This window comes from Triturus cristatus, chromosome 6, assembly GCF_964204655.1.
Source record: "Triturus cristatus chromosome 6, aTriCri1.1, whole genome shotgun sequence".
Lineage (NCBI taxonomy): Eukaryota > Metazoa > Chordata > Amphibia > Caudata > Salamandridae > Triturus > Triturus cristatus.
Window position 1 is genome coordinate 1,737,886,221 of NC_140589.1, and position 12,656 is coordinate 1,737,898,876.

Below are 12,656 nucleotides of genomic sequence, written 5' to 3' on the forward strand. Positions count from 1 at the left end.
AGCACACACTTGTTTCTGTGGCTGATCCTTGAAGTCATACAAGAAACAATCCTCCTCTCTAGTGACCATCAGGAGGTGAAATCTCTTTGCCGCCCTTTCCATGAGGACATGAAATCCACCTATGTCCACCAGTGGAGAATCAAGAGGAGCTGGAGCGGTGGGGGAAGGAGTTTGAATCTGATAAATGAGGAGCGTCTTGGTGTGGTAACCTGGACGCCGAAGTAGAAGGCGTAGAATACGGTTCTGTAGGAAGCGGAGGTGGAAGAGGCGCTTGTGGTGCTGGAGAAGCCTGGACCGAGTTTGGAAAACATCTGTAGTAGTCATCCAGCATGAATTGAAGGTTGGAAATAAGGGACATAGGCATCTGCGCCATAGGAAGACCCGGCGCAGGCTGGTTGGCACTGCCTGAAAAGTCCTCATACTCCTGGTCGTCATCAAAATCCTGACATTTAATCAGAAGCTCAGAGGGACTGCGAGCAGCCCTAAATGTGTCATCCTCCTCTGATTCATCGTCACCAGCGTCAGAAGAGAATAGTTCTGCTGGAGGATGAGAAGCAGTTTGGATTGGCGTCAAGGTATCCAAAGAAGACCGTCGCCGTTGAATCAGAGAACCTGAAGACTTCAAAAGGAACCAGATCCATGGATGCAGCCGTCGACGCTGTCGCCGTGAGAAGTTGCACTCGTTGTTGAGCCACCGTCGATGAAGCCATCGCCGTCGATGCCATCGTCGATGAAGCTGACCCGGTATCATAGATGAAGAAGTTGAAGTCGTCGTCGTAGAAGCGACGACAGCAGTCCTCAGGTAGAGTCTTGGACGCCTGAGAGTCAGATCTCGGGTGCGTAGAGGGTGTAGATAGACTCTGAGGGGCAGGAGACACCCCTTTCGAAGTTGAAGGCCGGTCAGTGGACTTGACAACATGATGTTTCTTCGCCACCTTAGTTTTAGGAGAAACCTCTGACTCACTGGCTCTCTTCAAAGATGAAGTAGTCCAGACTGAGGAAACACTCTCCACATCTGATAGAGTTATCCATAGTCTTCAACTTCTGTAGCCACAGAAGGAGACGCCCCTCCCTGTCCTTAAGGGTCTTTTGAGAGAAAGTCCTGCGTATTTTACCTGGTGTTCAGAGTAGAGGCAATAAATGCACTTCTTATGAGGGTCCTCAGAATGAAGTCGCTGTTTTCCACATGTCCCACAAGGTCTGAAGAGGGACTTCTTGGTTGTAGACATGACAAAAAGTTGTTCTTTGAGAAGAAAAATGAGAAAAAACTGAGCAGAGCTCTGGGAGACTCCCTTCACATGACGTGCGGTAGAAAATCTGAGGGCCTGAGCCTCTGAGGAGAACATTCTGGAGGGTGCTAATGCCTGATTGGCTGGAGTTTGGACTATTCATAATGACTGTAATATGTTATAAAAGTGAGAAGTTTTTTCTATCTAGAAGCTCTATGATTCAATGCTACTCTTATGTTTTTTTCTTACCTATATATGGTTGTGTTATTGCTACATTGCTATGTTATGTACCGTGGGACTCCCACTTTGACGACGGGGAATATTCAAGCATGTGAATCTATGAAAGACACCCCAATACTGGAGAATTTCTGTTAATACGGACTACCATTTTTTAAAATTAATAAAAGATAAGGCCTGTAGGATTTGTTCTTTTAATTAGAATTTGTGTCAAGCTCTTCTTTTGCACAAAAGACAGAGAACAGGAGGGCTGACTATGTCCCTTGTAAAGATTTAGAAGTTTCTGAAGCCACTGCTGATCCTGACACAAGAAAGCTATTGTTCTTAACCTTTGGGAGCAGTACAGATTAAGCATTCACGCTTACTTACCAGCTGACAAACTCAAAATAAAGCATTGTAAAAAACATGACACTAATTTGTAGGTTTTAAGAAAGAGTACTAACCTTGGAATCAAATATGCTTTAAACCTGGATTGGAAGAGTTTGGCAATGATGACCAGCAGAAGCACAAACAGTACACTGGAAGCTGTGAACGCTAATATTTTCCAAGTTGCCAGGAGGGTTTCCTGTGTATTTCTCCAAGATTGCTCTGTAAGAGAAAAAATTTGAAACTCCATCAACAACCACATATTGGATTAGAAACGTTCAGTCAGTGAATATATGTTCGTATAATGTTTGGTGGATGGGATGCTCCGTCATAATGTGACGGACATCCCGTTAACCGATTACAAGTGCCATAGACTATAATGCACTGTAATACAGCGGATATGACATCAGCCACGTTTGTGATGGAGTATCCCATCTGCAAAAACCCTAAATAATGCCCATGCTTCTTTATGACAGATACCTAGATATTGTGGTTACAAATTAAACAAGTGGCACGCTGGTAATCATGTCAGTATCGCAGTTCACTTTCTAAGAGTGATAAACAGCATTAAAGTGTAATTAAGACGGAGATCATTTAAGAGCCCAAAACTCTCATGTCAAAAATAGATTTCAAAGTTACCTGGGGTATTAACAGTAGTTTAGTGGGATAAGAAATTAAATGACAAGATGATTAAGCCCCCAAAATAGAGTTCAGTGGAAAATTGGGAGAAATCAACCGCACCCAAATAAAAGCACTCCGTAAATCCAGATACAAACTGTAATAAGATTGATTCAAAGATTTCTCAAGAGGCCAGCAGAATAGGTATGTCAGTTGTGATGGATATTACATGCAATAAAATTTACACTCAGTATAAGTCACACATCATGCAATCTGGATCCCAAAGAAATTTATTTTAACATGAGCGAAACGTGCATTTTCAACTACAAGGCGACACAGGAGAGCACCGCAATTTTTAAACGAACAAAAAAAACTCCTGATTTAGGGAGGGTAAGACATTTTCCTACTCCTGCAGCTGTCTACCTACACCTCTATACCAAACATGGAAGGAGGTCGCCATTCTGTCTATAATACACAGCAAACAAACTACCAATCAGAATCCACCGCCATCCTCCTAAGCTATCGAAGGTAAACCACCCAGATTGCAGTACACTTAAGCAGAAAAAGTACAAAAGTACAAGTTCTCCAATCCTGAGCCAGAAGTACTGACAGACCATTTTTTGAGCTAACCGATGTTCAAGACTCCACACAAGATCCGAAATACTGATGTGAAATGACACCACTGAAAAAGTGAACGATGTGTCATCCTATCTATGTGCTGTGGAAAAAGTGGCACTACGACCTGAAAAGGAGGGTGCAGGGCGCTGTCGCACAGCACAAGCGGGAGCCCCTTGGCACAGGTGGTGAACCCCTCTACCTCAGATGTACCTCACAATCAGGGTGAGAATGGGTTTGGCACCCTCAACATGTCTGGAAACAAGAGCATTTGCAGAGGTGTGGAGGCACTCAAGAGCACATAGGGAGGTGTACAATTGTTCACACATAGCTCCAGTAATGTATTTTTTTGCAAAGAAGGGCCCATTGCACAGCACATAGCATATATTTATCAAACCAAACCAGACATGCAGCAGTGAATGTGTAGTGGAGAAGTGGCGCATAATGAGGGTTGTTGTGCCGGGGTTGGCTGCATTTGGATGGCCTATGCAAGACTGCATTTGACAAACACTGTGCAAAATGCATCTAACGTGTGGCTAACCAATCACCAAATGGCATACACCATCCCTTGGCATCAACTGCAACACACAACATTGGCGACTTGTGTGCAAATGCAAAACGCATAAGACCGATTTCCCTATAGGCCATACAGAGCCCTTAAAGGGATACATTATGTGGGAGAGGACAGTGCAGGACTGCCAGTACTGGTGGCCCATTAGAGTGTGCCTGACTAAGATTTTCGACTTCGACTGTCCAAGCAAGGAACTTGGTGAAGACCGCTCAGGGCACGGTGTAAAGCCACTAAAGAGACAGTATTCCAAGTGGCAAACATACAAACGTTGCCATGACAGTACTAATGCACTCAACATCACTGGCATGGTGAACAAGTTGGCAATCAACTTCTTTTGGGCTGATGCTGATGTCACCTGGGACAGGACATACAAATTTAGTATGAAAATACCATCGCAGGTAGACTCGGCCAGAATTTAAAAATGCAGCACATCTTCACGTACACCTAACCCACACACATCATATGTCAAAATGTCCCCGTGCGGTGCACTGCCTGGATATCACCATTATATAATGTGAAGAATGACAGTGCGTGCTATAGAACAGACATTTGCCTCCCTCGTATGGAAAGTAACATACGATGAGAGGAGTTTGATGGAGATTTAAGGGCCATCCTATTTTACTTTACCTGTGATTATGTTGTTCCACTGTATGGATTTTGTGTGTACCTGACTTGGGTCTGGTGGTAACATCCTTATAGGATGTTTATGTTGCATACTAGGGCTTTGGGGGACAGCCGACCAGCAGGAGGCTTGCCCCTTAGGGAATTTTGGGACATGGTGCAGCCCAGAGCCCAATTGGGCTAGTTGGGCTACACATTGGGCGAGTTACTGTAAAACCGGCCATTTTAGAATGCCGTGTCACCATTTCAGTAAGGTGACACGGCGGCCGGTTTGGGCAGCTGGGTGGGCTGGAAGTTTTTTCTCCCGCCCTTCCTCCCAGTTTTCAGCGGGGAGGGGGGGTTCCCCCCCAAAACAATTTTTCTTGCACGAGGCAGTTTTCTTGCATACAGGTGCGCTAGGGGGTTTGTTGTACAGTGGGTGTCGCTTGAAGCAGGTGCTGGTGTTTTTCTTGCTAACTACTGGTTTAGATTGTTTACAGTTTAAGGTTGGAAAGTTATTCCGGGAGTAGGGTAGGAAGGGGAAGGTAGCATAGGAAATGTTTAGTTAGATAGTTAGCTTAGGAAGTTAGAAGAGGTTGCAAGGTTAATTTGACAACATGGAATTTCCGAGGTGGGGGGTTATAAAATGTTGCAAGGTAAGGTGAAACTTTAGGGGGTGGGGTGGGGGAAAAGGTAGGAAGGAAATTATTTAGTGAGGTTTAGTTTTGTACGGCAAAGGCCAAGGGAAATGTTTTATTGTAAGGTGCACCGGTCTTCAATGAAGCAGCCTTTTCCACACACATAGAGCGTTTTGGTGGTCTGTGCTGTGCCCCTCTTTGGCCCAACTGGTTGTTGTGCACTAAATTTTAACGCGTTTGTGGTACTTTCAGTGCTTTATAATTTATTTGCAAAATGTACTCTACCTCCTGCTTTTGGTGGAGGTGTTTTTCAGTGCTAACGTTTCTGGTTCTGACTGATCCAAAAAGCTTGTAAATGCACTTTACCTAACGTGTGTGATAGTTGCTGCACACAGTAAGAACTGATGCTTGTGCAAATAATCACTGATACAATTTTTACACATGCAGTAAATATTGTGGGATTTCAGCTCATAATTGAGCAGATCAACCCAGAAATGCAGTACTGCTGCTACCACATGACTCAATAGGTCGTTGTGAAAGGAACCAATGTATTGCCTTTTTTTGTTTTTGCAGATTTATATAGCGCAAACTTGACCCGAAGGTATTGGAGCGCTTTACATGAGCACCGGTTACGTTACACAAGGACACATCCATATATTTTTTTGGTAGGCAGGAGAGATTAAGTTATTTGCCCAGAATCACAGGATGTGGACGCAACCCCAGGGCTCTAACCTTGGTTTCCAAGCTCCAAAGGTGGCAATCTAGCCGCCAGACCACATCCTTTCCACATCCTCTCTCTCCTACTACCTAGTAATAGCGTAGAACAAAGTTAAACTGGCCTATCTTGCTTACAAACACTATAATTCGACGTATTGATTAATGTACCACGTAATATTGTACACAACAGAGCTAATTAATAAATTGCACTTTGTAGTACATAAATTAGTACTACAGTAGTAATACTTATGTACTACAAAATGCAATTCGTAAACTTGCAGCCAGAGAACTCTGCCTATGTCTCTTCTGTTTTTGTGTGGAGGTCTCTACTATGGTGGCAGATATCTCTGAATATGTAGGTATACAATTCAGTAGTAAATGTGGGAGGGACCAGGAGTAGTGTTCAGAAAATGGGGAATAACTACTACAAAGTGAAAGGGTTTAGAACATTTTAAAGAGGGGCTAAGGAGGGATATACCAATACAGAAGACGCAACCGCAAAAGAGTAAGACAATTACAATTCACAAAATACACCTATAAGGTTACTACAGCCCTTATTCTTTCTAACAGGCTCAAAAGTACTTCAGTCCAGCCAACCATTGGTACTTAAACACACTCCCATAGAAAACAATGGAAGCAGGGAAGTAAAATGCCACTCACATGAATTAATGTAAAATGTATTAAATTAATTTAATATCTACATGAGTGATAGGAAATTGTAAATAATATTGATTGTTGAATTTTGTAACCTTAATAATAAACCTGATTCAAACCACACTTAAACTTTTAAACTTTATTTAAAAGATAAATAGTAATGCATTGTTAAGAAGATAACTTGTAACCAAAGTAAAAGAAATGACTTTATTTTTAATACAATTTAATTGGACGAGTTAATGTACTTTACCATTTTATTGTATTAGTTCCACTTTAATAATAAATGCTAAATTTATGTACATTTACTATATACATTAAAATATATAGAGTTTATTTTAAAGAATAATAATCATTAATAATTTTCCACATACTTTCCCTTAGGGAGATCCCTGCCCTGGTAGCGGAGATTTCCACAAGAAAGTGAAAAGTTACTAGCAGTAACATTACAAATTCTGTTGAGGGGGGTGGAGACAAGTCTACACCTGGATGTAAATCTCCACTCAGAAATAGTGAACAGCAAAAAATTCAAGAGAATAGGTGTAAGTAAGTATGCATGCATGTGAGTAAATATACATCTGCACATCAACCTTTATGAATCGGCTCCAATGTGTTAAATACCTTATGGTCAGGTAAATCCAAGTGTAACTTTCCAAACTCTGAACAACTGTGTGAAAGAAGGAATTGTGCCAATGATCCCAAATAAAAATTTAAATTTGTGTGAAAGCCTGTATATAGTGTGTTGTGTAACAGAAAAAACCCCATAATATTTGACTAAACTGCTTCAAACTGTCTGAAGGTTTGACTGAACCACATCCATTCGATTCTGGAGAGTTTTATGAAGATCTGTCAAGTAGGACAACATTTAAAGGGTAATTCCCACAAGAGTTTAATCCCATGTTTTTGTGGATGTGCGAGTACAAAGCCTTACCTAACGCACATGTCTAATAAGTTTAATGTCTAAGTGTTGCTTTGGCCCTAAACGTCTAGAAATTATGTACTCCACCACCTTTATGTTAATAACTGAAGAGGCGTATACCTAAATATAAACAGAAGGATCTCATTACCAGTATCTACCGGGAGCCAAAGGCAGGATTAACATCTGTTCATGTGCACCCTCCCAACCTCCGATAAAGAGAGATGGATATGCCGCAAACCTGCAAGGGCTAAGTACAATGCACTTTCTGATGGTTACCAGTAAAAACACACCAAAATGCTCATTTGCACAATGATTTGCAAGCAGAGACAAAGCAATTAGATCAAACATGTATACTATTCGTCGCTAAATCAATCTGTTGATGATATCATACCTGTTTGAACACAGTGCACTTGGTAAGATGGAAGCCATTCACCATTCCGGCAAGTAATGAAGCGGTAATCGTTGGTAAGCATGTAACCGTGATCACAATAGAATTCGACCACGGTGCCATGGTTGTAACTCTCACAAGGCTGTGGATGGCAAATATAATCTCCGTGATTCAGCATTGGAGGAAGTGGACAAACTTAGACAAAAACAAAAGACAAAAGAAAGTCTCAACAACAGCAGCATGCTATATGTGAATGTTCAGAAGACTGCAAGTAATGTCATCCCCAACTAAAACATCAATTAGTGGATCCTGCATCTTCAGAGCACAGCCTCTCATCTGAGAATCATAAAATATGTATAGATCATACCTTTTTATTTCTGACTTGTTCAATAACAGTACAAGGAATGAGAGGGAAATGTAATGTATTTTCAATTACATTTCCTACTATAAAATGGAAAAAAGGAAACATGGAAACAGCTAAGCACAAGCCTCAACGGTAAAAGACCTGTAGACTACTGCTTCAAGGAAGCCAGTCCAATAATGCAGAGCAGTAGCACTTATTTTTAAGTTCATTCCTACAAAAGGCTCAGATTAATGATCTCACCTGTTTTCACAGATTCCATCTACTACCTCTTACAGGGAGGTGGGAGGATTATTTAGTAATTCGTGGCTACAAATGAGGGATGACTAAGATTACAATATGTAACTTTCCCCCTCCATCCAGCAAGCCAAATCCTCAACACAGAGAGGTGAGAAAGCCAGAAGAAAATGGATCTCTGAGTGCACAGGCAAGATTATAATAATCTTAATTAAATGGGCTCCACTCAAAAGTGGCCAGGCACACACTGCTGAAGCTGCTCAAAGTCAGATCCAGCACTGTCCGGCTAACGTATGGCTCAGCCTAGGGTGGCTATATCACAGATTCTAACTCTCAGCCAGCAACAATGTGACTATGCTATTGTGGCTCTTAAATGGCTCTCATCAAGTGAAACTGGGCCCATTTCTCTCTAGATCTATCTCAATCACCTATGGAGTCCGGCTGAGCTCAGCTCTATCAGCAATGCGGTTCAGTGTTTTCATTTTCCTTATCAGCAAGATCCTTGACATCTATGACTTGGAATATCACGTGTACACTGATGATGCCCAGCTACAAACACAACTTGACAATAGCTTTGGCAATTCTTTGAATGTCTCACACTCCTTCCCTCAGCTTCCTCAATGGATGCAGTAACACACTGGCTCTTGTTGTACAGTGAGACATCTGAAATACTGATAACTGGAACTGTCTTTCAACATATCTTCCTTTCCTCTGGCCTCAGTCCTTGAGTACTCACTCCTAGACAGAGGAAAAAGCAGGCTGTTTGACAGCAGCCCCATACTCCTCTTGTAAATGCTTTAAAGCTGCTTTCTTACTCGCAATGGTGATATCACGCATCGACTACTGTAATAGCCCCAGCTCCCCTAATATATCTGCATCTAAACTTCGATTGGCCCAGAATCAAGCTACCCATCTCCTTTTCGGTCTGAATTGCAACAACCACAACATCTCCCGCTACAGCCCCTTTACTGGCTCCCCCTAAAGGGAGGAGCTAACTTCACACGCCTATACTTGATCAGCAAAGCACTTCATGCCTAATCACTGGACTACTTGTCCTAGATGCTCCTTCTGTCGCCCACCCAGAAACCTAAGATCTGTTAACCATAGCTTACTGTCTATCAATTGTACTGATGCAAGACGTTTGCAGACAGGACTCTTCACATGCACAGATCATCCCAATGGAGGTTTCAAAGCATCTAAAACTTGAACCAGACTTATCAGATCAAGAAAATCTATAAAAACTCACTTTTTCAAACAATCATATATCAATACCTATACCTGTACTGGACAGATTAGACACCTAAATCTAGTCCCACCCTTACTGGATCAACTACTTACAATCGCCTCTAATACTCTACCATCTTCTTAACACTGTTATGAGATCATGGCTTAGGATTTCTGTCACTAGTACCTAAACTGGTAGCATTCTAAGGCTAGCTTGGTGACTTGCAGCGCTTTACAAAAACCCTAAATAAATAAATATTTATCAAAGGTTTTCAAATGAGTTACAGGCATTATGGCACCAGGTTCAGAGATCTGTGTGTGTATAAGCTGTTGATTATACACAGGTTTGTCACTAGCAATATTAACTACATTATTATGTCATTGGATTGGCACAGACCCCGGTCACTTGCCCAAATATGAAATAAAATACCTGACCTCCTGTCACCCACCACACCTTCCTCTGTTTTTGACGGGGAGGAGCAGGGAAGTCAAAATCGGTTCACTCTTGCATGAATGGTGAGCGGCAACCACATTTGCTGCTCCTTTTCCTCTGTCAGTGTGGCTCTACAAAGATCATGGTGACAGGGGAATGTGGATTTTGGCAGAGATACAGCTCTACCCACGTTTTCACGCTTCCCTCTGGTCTGTGGAAACCCAATAGAGGCAGAAGAACGTGGGTGTGAATGGCAACCACCACTTCGCCACTGCTCTTGTGTCTCCACAGAACCAGGCAAGGCTATGCAACACAGAGGAAGCAATTGCTTTCCCTGGTCTATGTAATAACAGTGGAAAACACAATGAGTAAATAACTGGATTTAAATCAAGTTATTCAAAAAAATATGGTTCACTTGTAAGCAAAGTAAGGCAACTGATGAGGATGCCTACAAGAAAGCAGGTGGCGCTTGCAGATGCGGAAGGAAGGAACTTTTCAACATGACATGTTTCAGACGAGGTGACTAAGATACACACCTTTGGTAACACTTTTTCTGATAGAGACTCTATCTAACTGCATATTTCTCACCATAGAATATTCCCCAGGCGTCAGACTGGATCTGGAAAATCTTAAGCAATACCTCTGCGCGCCAGTAGGTGGTGCCATTCGGCCCTCCATCAGCTATGTCTGCATTAAGGGGCTACCCCGTCGTGCTGACATCAGTTTCTTTTGTGACTATTTCGATCCCAAAAAACAAAATCCACGTAAAAATAATATTACTGTTTGACTAGTGTGCAGTGTATTGAGGGATCCAATAGGGAAAACATATAAAAATGTATGTGTCCTTGTGTAATGTAACTGGTGAACATGTGACCTTGGATTGAGTTCGCTAAATAATATAAAACTGAAAAAAAACCACTTTTGCCAGGCATAAACCTTTCTTTTCAATATTAATACATATAAATCACCCATTAAGTATGCCCTAGAGGCTCACAGGCCAGGGTGCACTGCATTTAAAAGGCAGGACATATGGGTTTAAGTTTTACATGTCCTGGTAGTGAAAAACTTCTAAAGTCGTTTTTCACTATTGCAAGACCGATCTCTCCTATAAGATAACATTGGATTTCCATATTATATTGAATAAGTGATAACTTAAGTTTGGGAGCAGATAGGAAAATTATGTTTACACTCAAACTAATTGTAATTTAAAATCCTCTTTAATGGTAGAGTTGGACTTTAAGTCGCAGTTCTGAAAATGCAACTTTTAGAAAGTTTTCATTTTGTTGTCCTAACCATTTGTGCCTTCGGACACTATCCGAGGTCACATGACTTGGAGCAGCTAAGCTGTTGGCCTTTGTGTATTTCTTCCAGACAGTAAGACAAAGGGGGAATAGGTATTGGCAGTATGGATGGGGCAGAGGTGTTTCCTTCCCCACTTACATTTCAAAGGGCTGCCTCCAGCACACTCACAAAAGAACTTGACACCAGTCTTTTGTCAACCTAGACTACTTGAAGCAATGGCAGGAGAAGGAGGGAACTTTCTAGAACCAGATGTGAGGGTAGGATAGGGAATCAGTCTACTTCAAAGGCTAGCACCAGGTATAATTAATGAACCTCCTAAACCACTCATCAGATCACTTCTGAACCTGTGGAACACTCAGAAGAAGGACTGCTCTGCTGCTGGAAGGATTGCCTTGCTGCAAGGAGGACTGCCCTGCAACCCTACTGTCTGAGGAAGAAAGACTGGACTAGCTCCTTGAACCAGTGTGACTCCAAGCGCTAACTGACTAGCCTCCTGTGTGAGCTAATGGGACAGCACAAGCTTGAGAGACCGGCCTTGCCACTGCCCAGACCCAACTGGACGCCGCCTGCACCGTACTGCTGTCCTCTGCTGGGGTCAGTCCTGATCCCCAAGAGGTGCCACCCAGGTCCTGGACCCTTGGCTGGCATCAGTCTGTGTACTCTATCAGAACTGATACAGTGCTTGCAGGACCTTGCATCGCAACACCTCGCAGCCCCTGATCAGCGACCTCATCGGAATCGACACAACGCAATGCAATTCGTCGCAGCACCTCACAGATCCCGATTGGTGGTCCCATCAGAACTGATGCTGAGCTTTGCAGGACCGAGCCTCTCAGTCCAAGTATAACCAGGTACACTGTCCAGAAGGACAAACTCTGTTCTGTACCTGGCCTGCGCTTCATCCTGGTCAGCCTGAACTTGTGACTTTGCCCAGGTCCAGTTCGACGCGATTCCTACAGTTGGTGTTTTGTGCTTTTTGGCGCTACTTTTACTTGAGACTTTGACACTGCATATCTCTACTTCTTTTGATTGGATTTTTATTGTTCTGATATCTTTTTATTTATTAAAATTCACTCTATTTTTTTAACTAGTATCTTTATTAAAGGTTTGAGTACTGCATAAATACTTTACACATTACCTCTAAGTTAAGCGTGACTGCTTTTGTTCCAAGCTACCAGAGGGTTAAGCACAGGTTAATTTAGTGACTTTCTGTGGTTCACCCTTACAAGGATTGCGGTCATTGCTTGAGAAGGGTTTCTTTCTCTTCAACCAATAACCCAAATAACCTCATTTCTCACATTTCTTCTGAGAGACACCTCAAACCGCAGATTCCTCACCTTAGAATAGATACCCACGCTATACCTTCCCAGATGTGGGTCTATGAAGTGGCTCAGACCAAAAAATCTTGGAGCACCAACGGGTGAAATACTCATCACGATGGACGCAACTGTACACGCAGTAGTGCTTTTTGAACGTATAGAGGGATGTCCACGTGGCAACTTGACAGATGTCCAGAACAGGTGCCATGTGCGCTAATGCAGTAGTGGCAG

At 42.4% G+C, this 12,656-nt stretch overlaps 1 protein-coding gene across 6 annotated transcripts in view; it reads right to left on the reverse strand.

Moving 5' to 3' along the window:
- Positions 1-12,656, reverse strand: part of SUSD4 (sushi domain containing 4) — a 419,536-nt gene that overhangs the window by 53,861 nt on the left and 353,019 nt on the right. For all 6 annotated transcript variants that reach the window (XM_085612987.1, XM_085612985.1, XM_085612986.1 and 3 more), the window contains 2 exons: positions 7,553-7,744; positions 1,910-2,054 (listed from right to left, as the gene is read on the reverse strand). In XM_085612987.1, the coding sequence (XP_085469113.1) occupies positions 1,910-2,054; positions 7,553-7,744 (337 nt within the window). The remainder of the gene's footprint in view (positions 1-1,909; positions 2,055-7,552; positions 7,745-12,656) is intronic.